The sequence below is a fragment of the Physella acuta genome, unplaced genomic scaffold (assembly GCF_028476545.2).
Source record: "Physella acuta isolate Inbredline_101_S28 unplaced genomic scaffold, ASM2847654v3 ptg000669l, whole genome shotgun sequence".
Taxonomy (NCBI): domain Eukaryota; kingdom Metazoa; phylum Mollusca; class Gastropoda; family Physidae; genus Physella; species Physella acuta.
This window is the reverse complement of record NW_026732188.1, coordinates 64,038-88,150: the sequence shown is the minus strand read 5'-3', so window position 1 is coordinate 88,150 and position 24,113 is coordinate 64,038. Positions and strand designations below refer to the sequence as shown.

Here is a 24,113-nt window from a genome sequence, read left to right as displayed (position 1 = left end):
GGGACAAGACCTAGAAGAGACCCCGATGAACTGACCTTCACATCCAAACTATTGGTTGTACTGGGGTGGTTATAAGGCCTGGCGTAACAAAGGTAGGTATACGCTTTTACTGTCGTCCACTCACACACACACACAGTCATATAAGGCCTGGCGTAACAAAGGTAGGTATACGCTTTTACTGTCGTCCACTCACACACACACACAGTCATATAAGGCCTGGCGTAACAAAGGTAGGTATACGCTTTTACTGTCGTCCACTCACACACACACATACAGTCATATAAGGCCTGGCGTAACAAAGGTAGGTATACGCTTTTACTGTCGTCCACTCACACACACACACAGTCATATAAGGCCTGGCGTAACAAAGGTAGGTATACGCTTTTACTCACGTCCACTCACACACACACACACAGTCATATAAGTCCTGGCGTAACAAAGGTAGGTATACGCTTTTACTGTCGTCCACTCATACACATACACAGTCATACCCACGCACGTAGGCACACAAGCATACACTTACAGCCCACCTGTTTTAGTAAATAACAAAAACAAAACCCAAGTATTCCTCGATTTAATTCCAGTTTTAATTATAGTAAAATCATTTTCATTCAATTAACGAATCGATAGCGAAGCAATTAGAAGAGCAAATATCGCGGCAAACAGAAGTCGAATAAGTATCTAGAGAAGATCGAACTAGGTAAGACAAAATAATAAATAGAAGTGCTGACCTTTGTGCAACAACTACACTTGAAGGAGAGTCGTTCATTTTTAAGATGCATATTTCATTAAACGCTTCCCATCCAAAAGCTTTCTAAAGACTAGCTTTACAAACTAAGCATTTAGCTGGTGGGCAAGTTGGGGGGGGGTCTGCTACAGGTTATTTATAATTTAATGATTTAACTACTTTATTTGTAATATGTATATGATATTTAATCAGAGAGAATGATCAAAAGATGCCTTACTATTCACGTCCCTTTTATTAATTCATGCTAAACATGTGCCCATTAAGAATTATACGTAGTAAAAAAACAACTCATTATTGAATTTTTAAAAAGTCACTTGTAACTATAAATGGAAAAGACAATAGGCGAGGTTGTAGGTTGAAGTTTGCAGCAGGCTTTTGTTGGTTTTTGTTTTGATTTGTTTCTTCATCAACCTCAATCAGTCTATTGCCCTGAATCTATTGTGTTGGAGTCTAAAACAAAATAAGAAATACAATTTAGACTAAAGCTCTTTCTAGAAGTCTGAAACGTGAGACTACTAGTTAGAACAAGAAGGTTAATGCTGTCAATAATGTATACGATGTACTTTCCAAATTACTTGTATTTCCTATAATTAAAGTTAAACGTAAAGAGTAAATTAAGTCACTTGTCATTTTAATTACGCCATTATGTATAAATATGTTTAAATGTGTAAACTTTTCACTGATTCGTCAATTTTTTAAAAGATAGACGAGTTTGCCCCCCGAGCTAACCCCGTAGTCCGCCCATGAGCCGACTCAGCTTCAATGAGTACCTGAGTCGAGCTAGATAATTTAATTAAGATAGAATTGTTCTGACCACACAATACCAGTATGAGCAGATCAAAATAACAAGTGAACTCTACTTCACCAGGACTTTCAACTGCCAGCACTTATAAATTAATTTTTTTTTTCAGCCCTTGTAAATCTTTATATGTAGATTTTAACAACGGTAGCCAAAATATTGCATTACATAAAGTTAAAACATTTATATTCTTTACAATACATTCTCCCTATATTTGCACTAAACAAGAGTGCAAGAATGTCTGTCTCCAGCAGTCCAACAAGAGAATGTCTAGATGTCTCCAGCAGTCCAACAAGAGAATGTCTAGATGTCTCCAGCAGTCCAACAAGAGAATGTCTAGATGTCTCCAGCAGTCCAACAAAAGAATGTCTAGATGTCTCCAGCAGTCCAACAAGAGAATGTCTAGATGTCTCCAGCAGATCAAAAAGAGAATGTCTAGATGTCTCCAACAGTCCAACAAGAGAATGTCTAGATGTCTCCAGCAGTCCAACAAAAGAATATCTAGATGTCTCCAGCAGTCCAACAAGAGAATGTCTAGATGTCTCCAGCAGATCAAAAAGAGAATGTCTAGATGTCTCCAACAGTCCAACAAGAGAATGTCTAGATGTCTCCAGCAGATCAAAAAGAGAATGTCTAGATGTCTCCAACAGTCCAACAAGAGAATGTCTAGATGTCTCCAGCAGATCAAAAAGAGAATGTCTAGATGTCTCCAACAGTCCAACAAGAGAAAGTCTAGATGTCTCCAGCAGATCAAAAAGAGAATGTCTAGATGTCTCCAACAGTCCAACAAGAGAATGTCTAGATGTCTCCAGCAGATCAAAAAGAGAATGTCTAGATGTCTCCAACAGTCCAACAAGAGAATGTCTAGATGTCTCCAGCAGATCAAAAAGAGAATGTCTAGATGTCTCCAACAGTCCAACAAGAGAAAGTCTAGATGTCTCCAGCAGTCCAACAAGAGAATGTCTAGATGTCTCCAGCAGATCAAAAAGAGAATGTCTAGATGTCTCCAACAGTCCAACAAGAGAATGTCTAGATGTCTCCAGCAGATCAAAAAGAGAATGTCTAGATGTCTCCAACAGTCCAACAAGAGAATGTCTAGATGTCTCCAACAGTCCAACAATAGAATGTCTAGATGTCTCCTACAGTCCAACAAGAGAATGTCTAGATGTCTCCAGCAGTCCAACAAAAGAATGTCTAGATGTCTCCAGCAGTCCAACAAGAGAATGTCTAGATGTCTCCAGCAGATCAAAAAGAGAATGTCTAGATGTCTCCAACAGTCCAACAAGAGAATGTCTAGATGTCTCCAGCAGTCCAACAAAAGAATGTCTAGATGTCTCCAGCAGTCCAACAAGAGAATGTCTAGATGTCTCCAGCAGATCAAAAAGAGAATGTCTAGATGTCTCCAACAGTCCAACAAGAGAATGTCTAGATGTCTCCAGCAGATCAAAAAGAGAATGTCTAGATGTCTCCAACAGTCCAACAAGAGAATGTCTAGATGTCTCCAGCAGATCAAAAAGAGAATGTCTAGATGTCTCCAACAGTCCAACAAGAGAAAGTCTAGATGTCTCCAGCAGTCCAACAAGAGAATGTCTAGATGTCTCCAGCAGATCAAAAAGAGAATGTCTAGATGTCTCCTACAGTCCAACAAGAGAATGTCTAGATGTCTCCAGCAGATCAAAAAGAGAATGTCTAGATGTCTCCAACAGTCCAACAAGAGAAAGTCTAGATGTCTCCAGCAGTCCAACAAGAGAATGTCTAGATGTCTCCAGCAGATCAAAAAGAGAATGTCTAGATGTCTCCAACAGTCCAACAAGAGAATGTCTAGATGTCTCCAGCAGATCAAAAAGAGAATGTCTAGATGTCTCCAACAGTCCAACAAGAGAATGTCTAGATGTCTCCAACAGTCCAACAATAGAATGTCTAGATGTCTCCTACAGTCCAACAAGAGAATGTCTAGATGTCTCCAGCAGTCCAACAAGAGAATGTCTAGATGTCTCCAACAGTCCAACAAGAGAATGTCTAGATGTCTCCAGCAGATCAAAAAGAGAATGTCTAGATGTCTCCAACAGTCCAACAAGAGAATGTCTAGATGTCTCCAACAGTCCAACAATAGAATGTCTAGATGTCTCCTACAGTCCAACAAGAGAATGTTTAGATGTCTCCTACAGTCCAACAAGAGAATGTCTAGATGTCTCCAACAGTCCAACAAGAGAATGTCTAGATGTCTCCTACAGTCCAACAAGAGAATGTCTAGATGTCTCCAACAGTCCAACAATAGAATGTCTAGATGTCTCCAACAGTCCAACAATAGAATGTCTAGATGTCTCCTACAGTCCAACAAGAGAATGTCTAGATGTCTCCTACAGTCCAACAAGAGAATGTCTAGATGTCTCCTACAGTCCAACAAGAGAATGTCTAGATGTCTCCAACAGTCCAACAAGAGAATGTCTTACCGCGTAAATGGATTGGATGTTGGCGTAAATGTTTTCTGTCTCGTGCGGTCTCTGGTCGTACAATGGTGACGTCATCTGGATGTAGGTGCTGACAGCCCGGCACGACTGACCACTGCTGGACAACAGGCTCTCGACATACAGGTTGACCACCTTGTACAGTACTTTGTAGTAGTCCTGACGATGAAACACGTTTTGATACAAACATAGGGACGGAGTGGTCAAATGGTAGAGCGTTCAACTGCTAACATGAAATTCTCGAGTTCGGATCTTGTAATGGCCGCACAATCCCATTATAAACCAAGGTCACAAATGCAGGGGAACACTACTTCACGAGGTTCGTAACGCCATTTAAAAATGGCCAATAATGGGACAAAGTCGAAGTACACATGTCTTAATTGGTTGGATAAAACATCCACATTAATGGCATAAATTAATGTTGGCTGAAATAATAACCTTTTGGTCAGAGAAAACCTGTTTTTATCAGCGTTGATGACCTAATAATGTCTTACCATTTTGATTATGTTTTTAGAATACAGACCAAACAAAAGACCTTACCAGCGTGGGAATGACCTGCTGACCTAGATAAAGACCTTACCAGCTTGGGAATGACCTGCTGACCTAGAGAAAGACCTTACCAGCGTGGGAATGACCTGTTGACCTAGAGAAAGACCTTACCAGCGTGGGAATGACCTGTTGACCTAGATAAAGACCTTACCAGCGTGGGAATGACCTGCTGACCTAGATAAAGACCTTACCAGCGTGGGAATGACCTACTGACCTAGAGAAAGACCTTACCAGCGTGGGAATATGACCTGTTGACCTAGAGAAAGACCTTACCAGCGTGGGAATATGACCTGCTGACCTAGATAAAGACCTTACCAGCGTGGGAATGACCTGTAGATGAGACGACTTGACGGCACCAACCAGCAGGGGGATGTTGATACAGTTGTCGTTGTCCAGCCGGTCCAGTAAGGAGGTCAGCACATACAACAGGCCGCTCTCTTCTGCTCCACTCCTGGAAGTCACAGAGGGAAACATTCAAGTACCTGATCAGACTATGATGTCTACAGAGGGAAACATTGAAGTACCTGATCAGACTATGATGTCTACAGAGGGAAACATTGAAGTACCTGATCAGACTATGATGTCTACAGAGGGAAACATTGAAGTACCTGATCAGACTCTGATGTCTACAGAGTGAAACATTCAAGTAACCGATCAGACTATGATGTCTACAGAGGGGGATAAGCTTAACGTGTGAATGTTAATCAGTGGCGCAGCTAGGGAGAGTGTCAGAGGGGCGCCACACCCCCTGTTGGATATTTTTTGTATCATGATATAATATCTATCTATAATGGAATATAAATGGAGATTCCATGTATAACCTTATGAAAATTTGAAATTTGAAATAGTATGATGCATTTTCGCTTTCCTGTAGTGAAGAGTTACTCATATAAGGGGGGCGCAATGATTAAATATGTATTTGCTATTTAGCTCTGGACTTGCCGCCTTTCTTCCAGGAAAAAATCTCGGTGAGCCAACAGTAAAGGTGCTGTAATAGTTCTATTAAATTTTTGAATTGTTTTTAATCGCTTGTAAGGCGTAACATTTAGGCTTGGGTGGAGAAAAAAAAATGCACAATGAAAATTTCAATCTGGGGTTGGGGGCACCTTAAACAAACTTCCCTGGGCCTCTTGGGCACAGCCAGTCCACACCTATTGACATGCAGTGATGGTCATTGACACCTTACCCTTAAAATAAAACTAACGTTAAACCACGCTAAACCACGCTAAACGGACGATATGGACTCACAGACAAGTGAACATGATCTTCTCATGTTGATCCGAACCCAGTCTCACGCGTTGAATGAATGCCAGAACACTCTCAGGGTTGAAGATGTCGTCTGTGTATTTGTAGTGGGTCACGTGGTACTTGTCATACGCCTGGGAACAGTTTATTAAAACAGTAGTGTTAAAATTATTTAGCGATTTGCTTATGTATTACTAACACGTTATTTGAAAATATAAGAATGTTTGATAGATATAAAACCATATAAACACAAAGATTAGACCTTTTACTTTCTATTTATTACGTAATGTGATTGTTTGTGGTGTTTAGTTCAGATCTTTCAAGATAAATCTCCTTTGGCTTTACTTCGTTTTCAAGACTTTTAATTTTAACACAATACTTAAAATCTAAAGGATGTATTAGTGCATAGAATATAACATGGACATAGTGATCAGACCTTTGTTTTTTTCTTGTGACGTAATATGATGGTCAGTTTGTGTTCCTGCCAGTAGGGACCTGTGGTTATCGTTCCTGCCTCCACGTCCATTTGGTCGCAGTGGATGACCTCGTTCTTGCTGGCCGGCAGATAGTGACTGACCACCTAATTAACACAGTCAATCAAATATAAGTATTTTACAATGTAATTTCCCAGACGACATTGTGTTTCCATAGTTACAAGAGTGTGACGTCACCTGTTTGTCCGAGTCTCGAGGTTCGAACGCTATGATGACCGTAACCCGGTGCTGTAGCACCAGTGTCCAGAAGTTTGTCACAGGTGTGTCCACAGGTAAAGGTGTTAACATATGCTGATTCGGCCTGGTTAAGCTCTTTAGGCAAAAATACAATAGCAAAATTTAAACACAAATATAATACTGTCGCCATAATTTAAACACAAATCTAATCATTACAAAACTGTCTCCATAATTTAAACACAAATCTAATCATTACAATACTGTCACCATAATTTAAACAAAAATCTAATCACTACAATACTATCACTATAATTTAAACACAAACCCAATCATTACAAAACTGTCGCCATTACAAACCACTTTAAAAATACCACTCCCCTTTACCACAAAACCCCCATTAAACTCTAACGCCGCACTTACCGAAAGTAGAATGATGTTGCAGTTACCTCCACTTTTTCTACCGCTCCAAGATACTTTGGATCGCGTACAACCTGCTAGATATACAAAACATCGAAGTTTTAAGGTGAAACAACTTGGCAGATATACAAAACATCGAAGTTTTAAAGTGAAACAACTTGACAGATATACAAAACATCGAAGTTTTAAGGTGAAACAACTTGGCAGATATACAAAACATCGAAGTTTTAAAGTGAAACAACTTGACAGATATACAAAACATCGAAGTTTTAAGGTGAAACAACTTGGTAGATATACAAAACATCGAAGTTTTAAAGTGAAACAACTTGACAGATATACAAAACATCGAAGTTTTAAGGTGAAACAACTTGGCAGATATACAAAACATCGAAGTTTTAAAGTGAAACAACTTGACAGATATACAAAACATCGAAGTTTTAAGGTGAAACAACTTGGCAGATATACAAAACATCGAAGTTTTAAAGTGAAACAACTTGACAGATATACAAAACATCGAAGTTTTAAGGTGAAACAACTTGGCAGATATACAAAACATCGAAGTTTTAAAGTGAAACAACTTGACAGATATACAAAACATCGAAGTTTTAAGGTGAAACAACTTGGTAGATATACAAAACATTAAAGTTTTACGGTAAAACAATTTGGCAGATGTTAAAAACAACCTGACACATAAACAAAACAATAGTTTTACAGTAAAACTCTTCAAGAATACCAGACAGTAATTATATTACATTTGTAAGATTTGTTTCGAATCGACGAAAAGTATTTGAAAGCACCGACGTCAATTCTTGTCAAAATTTAAAATTAAAAACAAAAATAAAAAAACTACAATACAGAGCTGCCATTTTCCAAAAAAAAAAAAAAGAAAAAAAGAAAAACCTCATACTTGAGAAAAACATTAGTCTTCTTTCTTCTTCTTCGTTCTTAATTATTAGTGTTGAAGGGGATCGAGATTTATCTGCCAGTGGGTTTGAACTCGAGACTTTGTTCGAATTTATCAACCATGAGCTTTTTGCCGACTCGACCACACCTCCAACACAATTAAGCGTTACGTGTCAACTGGTTATGCGCCATTGAGGCCATTGACTCCGATTTCAGCCTGCTTTTCTTTTTGGATTTGCTTCCATAGCCTTTGTCCAACCAAGAACAAACTACAAGGCAGCAGTTGTTTTAATTTTGGAGTTGTCTCTCCTAGAAGAGTGGCTGTCCCCAGCTAACGAGCCTCATCTGCCTGAGGGTTCGAACTCGAGTCATTTTGGTTTACCGACTCGACCACGCCGACCCCTAAAACATTAGTGAATATACCAAATGTGTAGCAACTGTGCCAGTTTTTGAGGTGTTAAAATAGCGACATATTGATGGCTTTGTTTAATACACAGTAAATATCTGCACTGTTGTTGGTTTAATACAGAGTAAATATCTACATTATAGTCGAGTTAAGCCCTGCCGACTACATAGCTAAATGTAGTACTCAGATTATGTAGGAAGATTATCTTACACTTACAGGTGTGGGTATTTTAGCTTACACTTACAGAATCTGTGAGTATATTACTTTACATTTACAGATTCTGTAGGTGGATTACCTGGTGCCTGAGTGTAAACTGATTACCTGATGTCTTAGTGTAAACTAAATTACTTGATGCCTGAGTGTAAAACCTGCCATGTAAACTGGTTACCTGATGCCTGAGTGTAAGACCTGCCGTGTAAACTGGTTACCTGATGCCTGAGTGTAAGACCTGCCGTGTAAACTGGTTACCTTGAGTGTAAGACCTGCCGTGTAAACTGGTTACCTGGTGCCTGAGTGTAAGACCTGCCGTGTAAACTGGTTTCATCCACCAGCTGATGCAGGTAACGGCTGACCCGACTTTTTCTGTTGCCTTTCAAGTAGTTGCTGCCGTCTATGATACAGTTACACACCGCCTGTGGAACAAAATACATTGTAAGACAAAATTCTTTACCATAGTAAACAAAAACATTGAACAATGGCATCACTTCAATAATTTTTCAAAACGTGTGATTAAAGTTAATAACAGATGGAACAACTTTGTTATATATCGTATACCCAGATATTTGTGGGGCCTAAAATGAAAGGTTACCTAACCCTGTGACCCCGAAATAAAATGGTTTCTAGAAGACACTGTGCTGCAAGTAATAAAATAATGGGCCTTAACTCTGGAAAAATAAAGACAGCAAGACATGCTTCTACCCACACTATACTTTCATGCGCCGCCGTGCACAGAAAAACAGATGAACTCACCCTGCCATTTTGAATGTCTTATCTGAGAAGGGAACTGAACTTTTATACGTGAAATTATTTTCAAGAAAAAGGCTTTGTGTGTGCGTCTTGAAATTGGAATGTTTACCGTAAACTCCTTCTCGGCGTAGGTCAATCCGGAGAATGTCCTCATGTCCAGCCTTGATGTCCTGTCCTGGACATCTTCTGTCTGGACATTTGTACCGGCACACAACACGGCGACCTGTACCACCTTATGGAGGAAGATGTACTGCTCCTGTGGTAAGTGGGGTTAGGGTTAGTGTGTGTATCTGTTAGGGTTAGTGTGTTTATCTGTTAGGGTTAGTGTGTTTATATGTTAGGGTTAGTGTGTTTATCTGTTAGGGTTAGTGTGTTTATATGTTAGGGTTAGTGTGTTTATCTGTTAGGGTTAGTGTGTTTATCTGTTAAGGTTAGTGTGTTTACCTGTTAGGGTTAGTGTGTTTATCTTATAGGGTTAGTGTGTTTATCTGTTAGGGTTAGTGTGTTTATCTGTTAGGGTTAGTGTGTTTATCTGTTAGGGTTAGTGTGTTTACCTGTTAGGGTTAGTGTGTTTATCTGTTAGGGTTAGTGTGTTTATCTGTAAGGTTTAGTGTGTTTATCTGTTAATTAATTAATCCCATATATTAAGGGAATTCATCCAATCAGATCTGTCGTTATAGACTCACCGCGGTGTGTACCATGTGCATCCGGTCCTGACGTAGCCGCCATATTGTGTTGAAGAAGTCCATGTAGCCAGTGGACTTAATGTCGTGTAGGATCAGTTCAAGGGCGATAAACGTGCCTGTGTTGGCCACGCCCCCACTAAATAAAATAAATGTATTTCTTTTTGAATGAAAATACATATTTTAAAAACAAGTTAAGAGAGGTAGGCCTATTGCTTATTTTTAAAAAAAGAGAAAAAAAAAACCTCGAGTATTCGCCCTACCCACTTCAAATTAAACACCTCTTCCAACACCACCCCAAATACTGCTTCAGAAGCCATAACCCACTTCCGCTATAGTTTGGGATTCTGGCACCTCTACTCACCCGCAGTGAACTAGGGTAGGCCTACATGACGGATATGACGTCACTCTCTGCTGGAAATCGACCAGACTCCACAAAGATGGCGGGACTTCCTTATCCGGCCAGGCGGTGTAGTGATATTGTAGGACAGTGTGAAGCGGCTTCTCTCTCTACCACATAGACGAAAGCGTGTTACACATGTTTAGAATTAGTGAGATGTGTTGTATTAGCTTTAGTTTAAAATATTTGTTGGTTTTAGCCGGACATTGAAAAACATACTTAAATATTAACACACGAAGGTCCTCGTGAAACGAATAATATTTTCATTAAGCTCCCACAAGAAATGTATCGCCAACGTTGTTTAACCCACAGTAAACTCCATTTTCAATTTCCTCCACCTTTAATTAAACTCCCAATATACGTCAACGCAAACCTTGTAAAGCTCCTAATAAAACTAATAGCCTATGCTGCTAAGCTCCATGTAGTCCATTACCTACATTGTTAAGCTTCCTATAAATTACATAACCTACCTTGTTAAGCTCTCAATAAACTCCAGCGTCAACCTATTTAAGCTCCCAATAAACTCCCTTACCTACCTTATTAAGCTCCCACTAAACTCCATTGCCTACCTTATTAAGCTCCCACTAAACTCCATGGCCTACCTTATAAAGCTCCCAGTAAAATCCATTGCCTACCTTATTAAGCTCCGACTAAGGTCCATTTCCTACCTTGTTATGCTCACACTAAACTCCATTGCCTACCTTAATTAAGCTCCCACTAAGCTCCACTGCCTACCTTATTAAGCTCCAACTAAACTCCATTGCCTACCTTATTAAACTCCCACTAAACTCCATTGCCTACCTTATTAAGCTCCCATTAAACTCCATTGCCTACCTTATTAAGCTCCAGCCTACGGACAGTAAAGTCAGCAAAGACCTGGCTACTGGCTAGCCTGACTCTGACGTCACCAAACACAATGTCCCCGTCATCACGCCAGTACTTCTCTAATTTTTCCTGAGGTCATCACAGGTAATTAGCATGACGTCATACCATTCAATACAGCATCACTAACTCGTAAACTAATGTTTTGCAAGTTTTTTGTTAAATTTCGATTTTTTAACCATAATGTATTTTAAAAGTTAAAATATAAATTATGAATTTTTCCTTAGCATAATAAAATTTCTAAGAAGAAAAATATTTGAAACATGATTCTTCTAGCGATAGCTGTTTACGATCCTTTCGATGTTTTATAGGTTTGCGCATAAGTTTATTAACGAAAGTTTAAAAAGTTTATCAAATCACTGAATAAACTGACAACTAAAACAATAGCAGTTTTGTCTCAGTGTCTATCAGAACGTATACAATGTTTACATGAATGACGTCACCCAGTACTCACGTGATGCTCAGAGACCAACATGACAACCTTCTCCACCTTCTGCTCCCACAACATCCGTACAAACTCTATGACGCTGGTTTTGGTGGGGGCTGGAAGGGGAAACAACTCTTCTATGTATTCCAAACACAGTTCAATCAATGTATAACCAAACAAAACAAACAGTAACGGGGAAAGCAGTCTAAAATCTTTTACCTTGTGAAGCGATGTAAGCTATTTTATTTGAGGAGGCCTGAAAAGTAAATCAGACTACAAAATTATAAGAGGATATAGAATTAAAAAAATGTAGGGATATAATATAGTACTAAAAAAATAATCAGCCAAAAAAATAATGTTGACACGTCATTAAAATCAGTGCTTCATTTATGGATGACCCCCTAATAAAGTAATAATAATATATATTTAGAACTGTTATTTAATTTAATTAATTACCTATCAAAATGTATTTCATGCTCACAATTATAGTTTCTAAAAAATTGAGATCAATAATACATTTTTAAAAAAAGGAGATGGCAAATATATTACAAAAACGACGTTTCATTAAATTGCGAAACCCCCAAACACCTGGAGAAGTGTTCAAGCTCACATATGCAAATTGTGATTAATGTACATTCTAGATTTTCATACATTCTTATTTCTTTAATTTTTTAAATTAGCCTGGCGGATGCTGTTTTGGTAAGATAAATAATCATGTTTATAGTCTCTGCGAAAAAAAGAAATAACACAATTTTGTGGTCAAAGGGAAACAAGCATGAAATTATTTTCCATCACAGGAAAGCCGAGATTATCTCGGTTATTACAGATTTTTTTTTCTTTGTCATATGAATATCAAAACAAATATCAAAACCTGAAAGATGCTGTTTTGCTCACACAAATATTCATGTTTTTGTTGTATCGTATTTTTATTGTATTATATCGTCCTTGCGGAAAAGAAATAAAACACAAGTTTTGCTTTGTTCACATAAATAATCATGTTTTTATCGTCTCTGCGGAACAAGAAATAAAACACAATTTTGTGGTCAAAGGGGAACAAACATGAAATTATTTTCCATCGCAGGAACGCCGAGGTTATCTCGCTTATTGAAGATTTTTTTTTGTCATATGAATATCAAAACAAATATCAAAACCTGAAAGATGCTGTTTTGCTCACATAAATATTCATGTTTTTGTTGTATCGTATTTTTATTGTATTATATCGTCTTTGCGGAAAAGAAATAAAACACAATTGTGTGGTCAAAGGGGAACAAACATGGAATTATTTTCAATCACAGGAAAGCCGAGGTTATCTCGCTTATTGCAGATTTTTTTTTTATGTCATATGAATATCAAAACAAATATCAAAACCTGAAAGATGCTGTTTTGCTCACATAAATAATCATGTTTTTATTGTATTATCATCTTTGCGGAAAAAGAAATAAAACACTATTTTGTGGTCAAAGGGGAACAAATATGAAATTATTTTTAATCGCAAGAATGCCGAGGTTATCTCGCTTATTAAAGATTTTTGTTTTCATATGATTGGTCAAAGGGGAACAAACAGGAAATTATTTTCAATAGCAGGAAAGCCGAGGTTATCTCGCTTATTAAAGATTTTTTTTCATATGAATATCAAAACAAATGTCAAAACCTGAAAGATGCTGTTTTGCTCTCATAAATAATCATGTTTTTATTGTATTATCTTCGTTGCGGAAAAAAGAAATAAAACACAATTTTGTGGTCAAAGGGGAACAAACATGAAATTAATTTCCACCGCAGGAAAACCTAGGTTATCTCGCTCATTAAAGTTTTTTTTATGAATATCAAAACAAATATCAAAACTGATAAATTTTTCTTGAAGAAAAAACTAACTATTTATAGTCAACATAAAGCAGAATTTAGATTTATCTTATTGTTAACCATAAGCATTTTTTAAAATTGTGAGGCCTTAAAATAAGGATTGAGTAAAAAGATTCTAAGGTGGTTTTAAATTTTTTTTAATGGACCGTCGCCCCCAACAGCCAACATAAATATTTCTGACGTTAATAATTATTTTCGATCAGTCTGTAATGTCTTTAAAAAATTAAATTTTCTGTACTATTTTTTGTTTAACATTAAAGGTTAATTATTATTTAGGTTTAGCACTCTCTGAGTGTTAAGAGTAAAAGTTGTTAAGAGTAAAATGAGATTATCTAAATCTAATTATGTGATATTCATTGAGTATTGTGCTTAATTCTATAAATAACTCTCCCCCCCCCCCCCTCCCCGAAATACAAATCAAAATGTTTAAGCGAAGTAACCACGACTAAACTATTTTATGAGACAATTTCATGGTTGTCCCCCTTTGACCGTATATTTTCTGTTTTAAAATTTGAAGATGGATAACCATGATTCAAAATATTTAAAGCATAGTAACCATGACCTGAGACAATTTAATGTTTGTCCCCCTTTGACCATATATTTTGTTTTAAATTTAAACAGGAATTTAATACCGTACGACAATAAATTTAAAATAATTCTTTCAATTTAAGTGTAAAATTTTAATTTCAAAACAACAATTTTTATTATTAATTCTTTCTTCTAACGATTTATTTGAGCTAAATTTAATTTTACTGTTGATAAATTGTAGTGTAATTAAAATTATCAGAGTCTATGAAAATATTATTTTTAATGGTTAAATTAAATTTGTCTTATCAGTCTTTTTTTTTTCTTAAATACACTATTAACATGTACATCAAAAAGTAAAAAAATGAAATTTGCTTTTTACAATTTAATTTTTATTTTTATTTAACCTTGCTAAAAAAGTAGATTTCATGTAATTCGCTAATATGTTTCTAACGCAGAAAATTTGTTCGTGTATTTAATGATCCGGTGTTGCAAAATGGAAATATTATCTGGACATAATTGTATATTTAAGATAATTAAATTACTAATCCTAGATTTTTATATGAAAAACCACTTACCTGTATGTAAGAAGCGTTAATGTAATCAGATTTTTTCTTGTCATTTTTTGTCTTGAGTTTTACACGGGAGTGGTCGTCTGTAATGGACAGGATTTGAATGATTTGATTGATTTAATTGATTTAATTGATTTAATTGATTTAATTGATTTAATTGATTTGATTGATTTAATTGATTATCTGAACTTGTGTTTAGTTCAATGAAGTATTTGTCATGTGCTCTCGTATGCAACCCTGAACATTTCTTCTATTGTAAATGTTCCTAGTTGAATTTTTCTTTTACTATGTAACTGTCTCAATTGCAATGTCAAGATCTCTTCTACAAGAATTACCTATGATAATGTCAACATGTCATCTAAAGAAATGTCAACATGTCATGTAAAGAAATTAATGTCCAGATGTCATCTAAAGAAATGTCAACATGTCATCTAATGACAGTACTCACAAGCACAGATGTTTCGCGTGAAGTTCTTGCTCCTGTTCTCACTGCTCAGTCCAACATTTGTCGTGGCCGTCACGTTCTGTGGGATGTTCTGGAACAAACAAGGTCGGGGTTCGAAACCACTTGGGGCGTAGTAGTGTGGCTAGTTGTTTTTTTTCAGGCTTTCTATTGTGCTTTGAACATTAGGTCATAAGACGAAGTGTCAATTTGAAAAATTTTAAATCCAACACATGTTCGACGGTGGTTGTTTTAAAACTATTTCACATTGTGGGGAAATAAATTACCTCAAATTGTGAGAAAGACGACATTACCTCAAATCGTGAAAAAGACGACATTACCTCAAATTGTGAGAAAGACGACATTACCTTAAATTATGATAATGAAGACATTACCTTAAATTGTGAGAAAGGCGACATTACCTCAAATTGTTAGAAAGACGACATTACCTCAAATTGTGATAAAGATGACATTACCTCAAATTGTGATAAAGACGACATAACCTCAAATTGTGAGAAAGACGACATAACCTCAAATCGTGAGAAAGACGACATTACCTCAAATTGTGTGACCAAAAAGTCCTTATTGTGAGTCAGCATGTAGCTGTTGAAGCTGTCCTTGTGTATTGCTGTAGCACCAAACTGTGTGGTGGTGATGGCGTGGTCCACGGTACTTTGGCTGGAATCTTCAGGCGGTCTTTCCGGCAACACTGAAGTTGGGAAAAAAATTCTTTACAATCCATTATAAAAGTTAATTTAATATTTTTGTGTGAATAGATATAGTCCTACATTTGCCATACTCTGTATTATAAAGTTAACTTTATTCACATTTGTATAACCATACTCTTGTGTTCAAAGCTGTAGTTTCAGAAAATAAGGCTGGGTTTAATATTGGCCTACCCCCAGGTTCAATGCAATATGTGAAACTCATATCTTTGTCATGTATGTGTGTGTATGTGTGTGTGTGTGTGTGCGAAGACGGATGTTAGAAGCTTAGCTGTGCTGGTTCTCATTTATTCGAGTATCAATTAAACTAAGCTAGAGTGTTGTCAAGTTTACCTACAACTTTTGGTACTCATTTTACCACCAACTACTGTGACAATATTTAACAATAAAATCTGACGATATTTATCACTAACTTCTGTTACAAAGTTTACCACCTAACTACCTCTGTAACAAATGTTTACTTGTGACAAAGTGTAACAAAAGTTTACCTGTGACATTTTGTAACAAAAGTTTACATGTGACATTGTGTAACAACAGTTAACCTGTGACAATGTGTAACAAAAGCTTACCTGTGACAATGTGTAACAAAAGTTTACCTGTGACATTTTGTAACAAAAGTTTACATGTGACATTTTGTAACAAAAGTTTACATGTGACATTGTGTAACAACAGTTAACCTGTGACAATGTGTAACAAAAGCTTACCTGTGACAATTTGTAACAAATGTTTACATGTGACAATGTGTAACAAAATTTTACCTGTGACAGTAAGTAACAAAAGTTAGCCTGTGACAATGTGTAACAAAAGTTTACCTGTGACAGTAAGTAACAAAAGTTAGCCTGTGACAATGTGTAACAAAAGTTTACCTGTGACAATGTGTAACAAAATTTCACCTGTGACAATGTGTAACAAAATTTTACCTATGACATTGTGCATCAAAAGTTTACCTCGAACACGTTTCGTCGTGTGTCTCATGGAGACATTGAGATCAGTGAGTTCAATGTCCTGTAGTAGAGACTTGTCTTTCTTCATCTGTCTCATTCTCCTGCACCGCCTAGCGTACAAGACATTCTCTTAAATCAATATAAAATGTGTTGAAACTGGCGGTTATTTAGGGTTTGTATTTGTCGTGTTAGAGATTATAGAAAGAGATGTATAATTACCAGTGGATTAAGATTATGGCCGTTATGGTTAGGATTAGGCCACATGTGGAAATACCAACTATCACAATGAGATGTATCAGTTGGATTGGTATAGCTGAAATTAAAATATTGAGGGTAGGTAAGTTGGTGTTGAAAACAGTCAAACTACTCATTATTGACGGTAGGTAAGTTGGTGTTGAAAACAGGCAAACTATTCAAGTAGTCATTCCCGATAAAGTCTAATTTTCAGGTAACATTTTATGACACATTATATGCCTCATGGTATTTTGTCTTGAATACATGGGTTTCAACGTATTTCATGAAATAATAGCCAAACAAAAGCCCAATCAATACATGTATTTTGAGTCTTTATTTTAACTGCAGTATAACGTTTCACAAATTAATTTTTAGGAACGTGATAAAAAAATGTTAGGCCGTACAGGTAGGGCACTCTACTGACATGACGTCACTCACCTACGTCACACCTCTCACCCACAAACCCATCCGCACAACCAGAAAGACATCCGCCGGTACTGACAAAGCAGGTTTCTGATTGGTTGGCACAGTTGCAGGTGTGTTCACAGTCTCGACCAAACCGTCCATGGCGACACACTGAATCTGGTACAAATGGTTGTAAATATTTGACTGGAATTGGAATTATGGGACTGCGTGGTCTAAGCGGTAGAACGCTAGTCTCGTATCACGAAAGTCTCGAGTTCAAATCCGGGTCCAATTCAGTAGAACGTCCCTGAGTCCACCCAGTTCTAATGGGTACCTAAGTTGTGCTAGGAGAAGGAAATGCGCTTTGCGAAGTGCTGATCACATTTCCCTTTAATATATGCTGGGGTCAAGAAAAATATGAACTGTACTCCATCATGGACCTCGAGTTCCAAAGAAGTTTATATGCAATACTGTATATAATGAAATTATGCACTCATGTGTAGCTAGGTTTTAATAGTTACAACTCTCATTAATTTGTTTAAATGTAAGTAATGAATTTTGTTTTACATTAATGTATTTTGTTTTAATGTATATTAATGTATGTTGTTTTACTCTAATGTATTTTGTTTAACATAAATGTTTTAATGTGCATTAATGTATGTGGTTTTAATGTACAGTAATGTATTTTGTTTTAATGTAAATTAAAGTAATGATGTTATTAACTGAAATTTTAGCCAGATTAGAAAATGAAACTAAGATAGAAAATGATAAAGATTTTATTTTACCATTGTTTTGTAGTTTTTATTTTTTAATGTTGTTTTTACCTATTTTTTTAATTAAAAAAGCGAAAGTTTAACAATTAATTAGCTTGCTGAGACTAATCCACAAACCTCCAAAAATCTCGACCTCACACAGTGTTAAAATGTTCCCAGCGGCTGTGATTTTAGCGGACGATACGGGTTTAATCCCGGGGGTCAATACAGTGTAGGATGGTGCAGATCCTTGTCTAGTCTCTGTGTAGTTAAATATCGCCTGATTCTCTTTGGTAAACATCGATAGCGCAAAATTATCTAGCCGCTCCGGGTACTCTGGAGGGGGGGGGGATACAGATGTAATGTCGAGTGTACTACAGAATGTAGTAAGTTATAAATTCACCGGATCCAGATCCACGCTTCAACACCAAGCATACAGGCCTATCACTCTGTAGCAACAATCATACAATCATCACACTTTACAGCCACAATCATACAATCCTCACAAGTGTACAACCCCAATCCTACCACCCCCATATGTTCCAGCGTTTCTAAATCCACTTACATTACTAAAATAGAATCCGTGTACACTGTTTTTAAATTTGCATTCAAGTTAAACCTAATAAAATCAATAAGTTAGTAACTTAAGTAATATGTTTTTCCTCAATTCACCGTCCCTATCACCTACAACCACAAACTTAAAAAAAAAACAACCACTATCCCTATCGCCTACCACCACAAATTAAAAAAACTATCCCTATCTCACCACCAAAAAGTTAAAAAAAACAACTCACCATCCCTGTTGTACACCACTACCCGGGTCACCACCCCGGGGTGGGGAAACTCCACCCTCCACCAGGGGTTCCATGTATTCTCCATGGTATGGCTGCAGCTGTTGGAGAAGAAGCTATTCGCTAGGTTGCCGTCTACGGAGTTGGCGGCCACAGATGTGTGAACTGGACTAGTGTAGTTGGATATCTGTGACGTCATCTGCCTGAGCGCCAGATTTCGGCCTGGTGAATTGGCGGGTACGTCCTAAAGTCTAGTCACAAAGGTAACTTATCTACATGTGCCTTCTAAAGCAGTGGTTCCTAAACTTTTTCGAGTGGCGATCCCCTTTTATAAAATGTTAGTGACCCGCGACCCCCATAGAATTAAAAAGCCGATATTAGTATGGAAATTAATAAGCACTAAAATAAGATGTTCTAGGAGACTTACTTATGAACTAGGCCAGTGACCCGCGACCCCCATAGAATTAAAAAGCCGATATTAGTATGGAAATTAATAAGCACTAAAATAAGATGTTCTAGGAGACTTACTTATGAACTACTCTTGATAAATGTTTTAATACAATGAGTAAAATTGCATGCTATTTACCAAACACTCCCTGTTAAGGTTTTGTTAACGCCACCCTATGTTATTATCAACATTCAATTAATTTCTTAATTTTGTTTTCAATCGGAGAATAGTGTTGAAAATCTATTCTAGAAAAGTCAATCAATTTTACGTTTGGGTATGAATGGTGAATGCTACACCAAAATTGTGCCTGCAGTTATTCATCTTACGCCAAATAAAAAAGGTGCATAATAGTGCGCAATATTATTAGTACTTTAAAAATTTACATTCGTTTTTTGAGAAATCGGAAGTAGCGTAAATTACTACTTCCGGTCAACGGAAATTACTCAAAATTTACCAGAAAGTAGAGAATTAGATCTTATACTTACATGTGAAATTTCATTTATCTATCTGAAATAGTACTCGAGTTATAGGCTTTTGAAAAATTCAAAGTAGAAAAAGTACCACTTCCGGTTATCGGAAATCGCTCAAATGTTGATACGGATCTACGATTTTGATAAAATACTTATATATGAAATTTCATCAACCTAGCTGTAACGGTACTCAAGTAATCGTGTTTACACACAGACACACACAGACAAACAGACACACAGACATACGGACAGAATTGCAAAGCCCAGTTTTTCAGACTGGATTACGCATAAAACCTCTTAATTTTGATAAATCTGGATTGATAATTTTTGCCCGATTAAAATAAGTCCTCTATACTTCGGATGTGATGAAGGACTGAGGTGTAATACGGTGAAAATTGTTAAAATTTCAAGTGATTTTTGTGCACTAATACAATACTTTCTCTATACTTCGTATATACGAGAAAGTAAAAAAAGTTAAACTGATTTATTTAAAAAGTTATTGAGTCTACTTTTCGTATGACTGAAGACGTACTTAAGTCAAAGGTTTCAAATTATGTGAGTGGGATACTACTTGGACAACCTAAAGGTTTTATCGAAAATTACTTATCGTCACGTGAATCATCTTCGATCTTGCTATCCCATAATTTCGAGCCGACAATAAAACGGCCGAGATAAAAGCACATTAAGTAATGCTTAATTTTTGCAATGCTTCAGTAGTTTTTGTCCATGGAACAACTAACAATCGGGCATTAGTTAATTGACATTTTTAGTTTCTCCCCTAGATGGGTTCCTGTCAACAGCAATCAACCATCGTCTACCCGAGGTTCGAACTCAGGACTTTGAATTTTATCAATCATGATTGCCCCAGTAAGAAAACATTAGTTTTAAAAGAAAATTTAGAGGATTGTTTAGTGGGAATAACAATAAAGATGGTTAAATTGAAAAAGTTTTTTTAAATCTTAAAAAAGTAAAAACACTATTTTTTTTAAGTTAATTTTTTTTTAACTATTTAAAAAGAGCTTTCATTTAACAACATATGTTGTTATAAAGGCTTGAGCAGCAAATGATCATTGGTACCTCCACTTATGTAAACTCTACACAGATCCTCCAGCCCCTCCCCTGATACAACAATGTCATCAACAATGCTGATGTCACAGTAGATGTCAATCGTCCTGTCATTCACTTTTGACATCTTCTTATCCTGGCAGCCGGTGGCACTGTTCGATGTCTGATTGAAAACGATCTGCAAATCGCCAATTGAATCTGGAACTTCAAGATGATTAGAAGGTTCTAGACAAAACATGCCCAGGTAATGTATAGTAGTCCTCATGCTTAAAGACTGGCAGTAATTTACACAAATATTGACTGAACTATAACAAATGTTACTTAAGTAAGATATGATTAAGTTTCTATAAATGTAGCTAATGATGCGTGTTAAATTTACACTCTAAAGCACATCGCAAAGTTGAACTTTTTTAGTAAAAAAACACAACTACCAGATAGAGCAAATTATTTTAATACGTTACCTTTGAACCTAAACATTAACCTTAACCACGAGAATGTTTGCGTCCTATTCCATCGAATGCTGACATTTTCAAAAAGTTTATCTACAGGACATCTGTCAGTGGCCCAGTACTGGTCAGTTGCTGTCTGGAGCAAGTCAGCTGTTGTTGAAAAATATTGGTCACATGACCAGTTAGCGGTACTTTACATATTCGATTAACAAACCGAAGTAGAAAGTTTGGTATCGTGTAATTACATCTGGTGTAATCTAACCACATCTGGTATAATTTAATTACATCTGGTATAATCTAATTACATTTGGTATAATCTAACTACGTCTGATGTAATGTAATTACATCTGATATAATGTAACTACACATCTGGTCAACTTATTAAACTGACATTGTGGGCCTCAACAAATGGTCAACTTACCAAACTGACATTGCGGACCGAACCATCCCTTCCCACAGCCCAGAGGGCAGTAGCCGTTGTGACATTCGTCTTTTTGACAGTGACATTTGTACTGACACGCCTGACCGAACCAGCCGTACTGACACACACCTGACATGACACAGTGAACGGTCAGGCAAAATTTCAAGGATCAACTTTAGCTTAATCAATTTGTTTCTATGTTCGCATGCTTCAAGTTACGAACATGTCTTATTCAATGGTATTTTGTTTTACAGACTTTGTTAAACTAGTTTTAAAGTTTCAAGTACTTTGAAGACTTTTAAAAAAAGTAAAGTTCCCTTTGCAAACCTGACGGCATATAGGGAAAATGAAGTAGAGTTCACTTGTTTCTGTGACCTCGGCATATGAAGATATAGTGTGGTCAGCACTATGCCCCGCCACCTTTACTTTCCCTAACGTGAGTTAGTACCCATCTGAGTTGGGTGGACTCAGGGACGGTCTACTGACTTAAACTCGGATTCGAACTCGAGACATACGGTTAGAAGTCCAGCTCTCTACCGCTATACCACTCTGTCCCCTTGAAGACTTTTGCTTTGGAAGATTTTAGTTTATATTTAAATCAAATCTTAGGTATCTTTCTAAAGTTATTGGTGTAATCACAACAACCGGTATTACAAAAACATTTTTATATAGATATAATACCACCATTGGCAATACCACCGTTGTCAATACTACCATTGGCAATACATCATCTGCAATACTATCATAGGCAATACAACCATATGCAACACTACCATTGACAATACCACCATTGGAAATACCACCATTGGAAATACCACTATCGGTAATACCATTGGAAATAACACCATTCTAAATACCACCATAGGCAATACCACCATAGGCAATACTACCATTGGAAATACCACCATAGGCAATACCACCATAGGTAATACGTCATCTGCAATACTACCATAGGCAATACCACAATGTGCAATACCATTGAAAATACCACCATTGGAAATACCACCATTGGAAATACCACTATTGGCAACACCACAATCGACAATACCTCTATAGATTAACTATCTAATCGTTAACTGTTACCACTGTAAAAAGTTCCTAAAATGTACCTGATAGTTGCCCTGCAATAGCCACAGACAGGAGATAGCAGGTGAGGACAGAGACTAAAACATCTGTTGGCGTCGGGAGTACCATCTGCAAAATAGCTGAGACCATGTACAGTAAGGAGCCTAAACAAGGGGTAGTTATGTATCCTTCTATATAATACCAGTTATATCATGTTGTATGATGTATTTTATTGTATCATAGTGTATCAGAGTATCGCATCGTTTCCTGTTGTAACAAATGAATATCCTGTTTTATAATATTTTATTATGTTGTATCATGTTTTATCATATTTTATCATGTTGTATCTTATTTTACTATATTGTATGAGAGAAGAAAAGAGATGGGCAAGTCATGGTCAGTAGTACCAATGTCAAGGTCGGGTGTCGGGCACGTAGGGTGGGTAAGAAGTGACCCTCTTACCTGTTCTTTCTTGTCAATGTATACTGAAAATACTGTTCTTATATCCAGCTGAAAGATCGAATTTTGAAAAGCAAAATTTAAAAAAAAAACAGTGTTCAAACATTTACCTTTTGAATTTATTTCAGGCGTCACTTTATATCTTTGATAATTTGATCCAATACATATTCCAGCGTCACTTTATATCTTTCATGATTTGATCACTGCCTTGTGTATTATTAGACTCCGAGTGTATATCCACAAATAATCCACTCATCCAGTGTGTATCCATCAGTTTTCTGCTAGACTGACACTTTACTCTCAATGTTAACTTAGCTTTATGAAAGTCTTTATACTTGTGTTAAGAAAACAAGTGTTCTATTGTGAAATCTTCATCATATCTATAACAACACATCTTTATTTTTAAATATCTGAAAAGATAATGCGTGCTTTGTGGTTTACTACGTGCTATCATGCAGTGTTTTGTAGTGTAATTTGTAGTTACTTACAACACGCCTTAGTTGATTCTTAAAATAAATGCTTTACCAGAAACTACAAGGTCTACGTCGTGCTATTAATTTAATTTATTTCCGCTTTTAAAATCCACTTGAGTATGTTCCCACCCAGACCTACTTACGCTGGTACAAAGAAAACCATTAATAAAACAATTATTTAAAAACTTAATGACAAGCTTTAAAATGCGATTATAATTTTAAATTTGCTTTCTTTATAAAATATTTGGTAGCTCGTGAGATCGCTTACAAATTTTAGCGAAAGATTTTATTAAAGAAAGTGAGATCTATTAAATATTTTAACGACCAAAGCTTTTATTAACGAAAGCAAATTATGCGGTCCTGTTATTTCATACATGTCGGATCGTGATTGTCTATAAATCCACGTTAGTTATATTTTTTTATTTTCAAAGCATTTAAAAGCTTGTTAT

The 24,113-nt window shown here is 36.5% G+C and overlaps 3 protein-coding genes across 3 annotated transcripts; all 3 read right to left on the bottom strand.

Moving 5' to 3' along the window:
* Nucleotides 1–586: 586 nt before the first annotated feature.
* On the bottom strand, nt 587–6,609 carry LOC131949019 (tyrosine-protein phosphatase non-receptor type 23-like). Its single transcript, XM_059310777.1, has 6 exons — nt 6,481–6,609; nt 6,246–6,389; nt 5,813–5,943; nt 4,880–5,015; nt 4,001–4,174; nt 587–1,198 (listed from the first exon to the last, which is right to left on the bottom strand). Exons 1-6 carry the CDS (start codon nt 6,589–6,591, stop codon nt 1,184–1,186), a joined length of 711 nt encoding a protein of 236 aa, XP_059166760.1. The 5' UTR covers nt 6,592–6,609; the 3' UTR covers nt 587–1,183.
* A 2,061-nt stretch (nt 6,610–8,670) lies between these two features.
* LOC131949006 (receptor-type tyrosine-protein phosphatase alpha-like) lies at nt 8,671–14,597 on the bottom strand. The gene is made up of 8 exons (XM_059310757.1): nt 14,528–14,597; nt 11,784–11,820; nt 11,592–11,680; nt 11,090–11,209; nt 10,220–10,365; nt 9,859–9,994; nt 9,282–9,428; nt 8,671–8,838 (listed from the first exon to the last, which is right to left on the bottom strand). Exons 3-8 carry the CDS (start codon nt 11,643–11,645, stop codon nt 8,671–8,673), a joined length of 771 nt encoding a protein of 256 aa, XP_059166740.1. The 5' UTR covers nt 11,646–11,680; nt 11,784–11,820; nt 14,528–14,597.
* Nucleotides 14,598–18,467: 3,870 nt separating this feature from the next.
* LOC131949005 (uncharacterized) lies at nt 18,468–23,590 on the bottom strand. The gene is made up of 7 exons (XM_059310755.1): nt 23,302–23,590; nt 22,777–22,861; nt 21,668–21,796; nt 21,259–21,396; nt 20,810–21,001; nt 18,818–19,036; nt 18,468–18,472 (listed from the first exon to the last, which is right to left on the bottom strand). The coding sequence occupies exons 2-7, from the start codon at nt 22,859–22,861 to the stop codon at nt 18,468–18,470; spliced, it is 768 nt and encodes a 255-aa protein (XP_059166738.1). The 5' UTR covers nt 23,302–23,590.
* Nucleotides 23,591–24,113: the final 523 nt, after the last annotated feature.

Bases quoted from the DNA above. Each gene is read 5' to 3' on its own strand.
- LOC131949019 (XM_059310777.1), bottom strand. From the start codon at position 6,591: ATGTTAACACCTTTACCTGTGGACACACCTGTGACAAACTTCTGGACA. The intron at 6,390-6,480 runs GTGACGTCACAC...TGTGTTAATTAG, and splicing joins CTCGAGACTCGGACAAACAG to GTGGTCAGTCACTATCTGCC. The intron at 4,175-4,879 runs GTAAGGTCTTTA...TTTCATCGTCAG, and splicing joins TACAGGTCATTCCCACGCTG to GACTACTACAAAGTACTGTA.
- LOC131949006 (XM_059310757.1), bottom strand. From the start codon at position 11,645: ATGTTGTGGGAGCAGAAGGTGGAGAAGGTTGTCATGTTGGTCTCTGAG. The intron at 11,210-11,591 runs GTGAGTACTGGG...TGATGACCTCAG, and splicing joins TGTTGGTCTCTGAGCATCAC to GAAAAATTAGAGAAGTACTG. The intron at 9,995-10,219 runs GTGAGTAGAGGT...TATTTTATTTAG, and splicing joins CCTACCCTAGTTCACTGCGG to TGGGGGCGTGGCCAACACAG.
- LOC131949005 (XM_059310755.1), bottom strand. From the start codon at position 22,861: ATGGTACTCCCGACGCCAACAGATGTTTTAGTCTCTGTCCTCACCTGC. The intron at 21,797-22,776 runs GTACATTTTAGG...GTGTCATGTCAG, and splicing joins TATTGCAGGGCAACTATCAG to GTGTGTGTCAGTACGGCTGG. The intron at 19,037-20,809 runs GTACCAATGATC...CCAATTCACCAG, and splicing joins TAGAGTTTACATAAGTGGAG to GCCGAAATCTGGCGCTCAGG.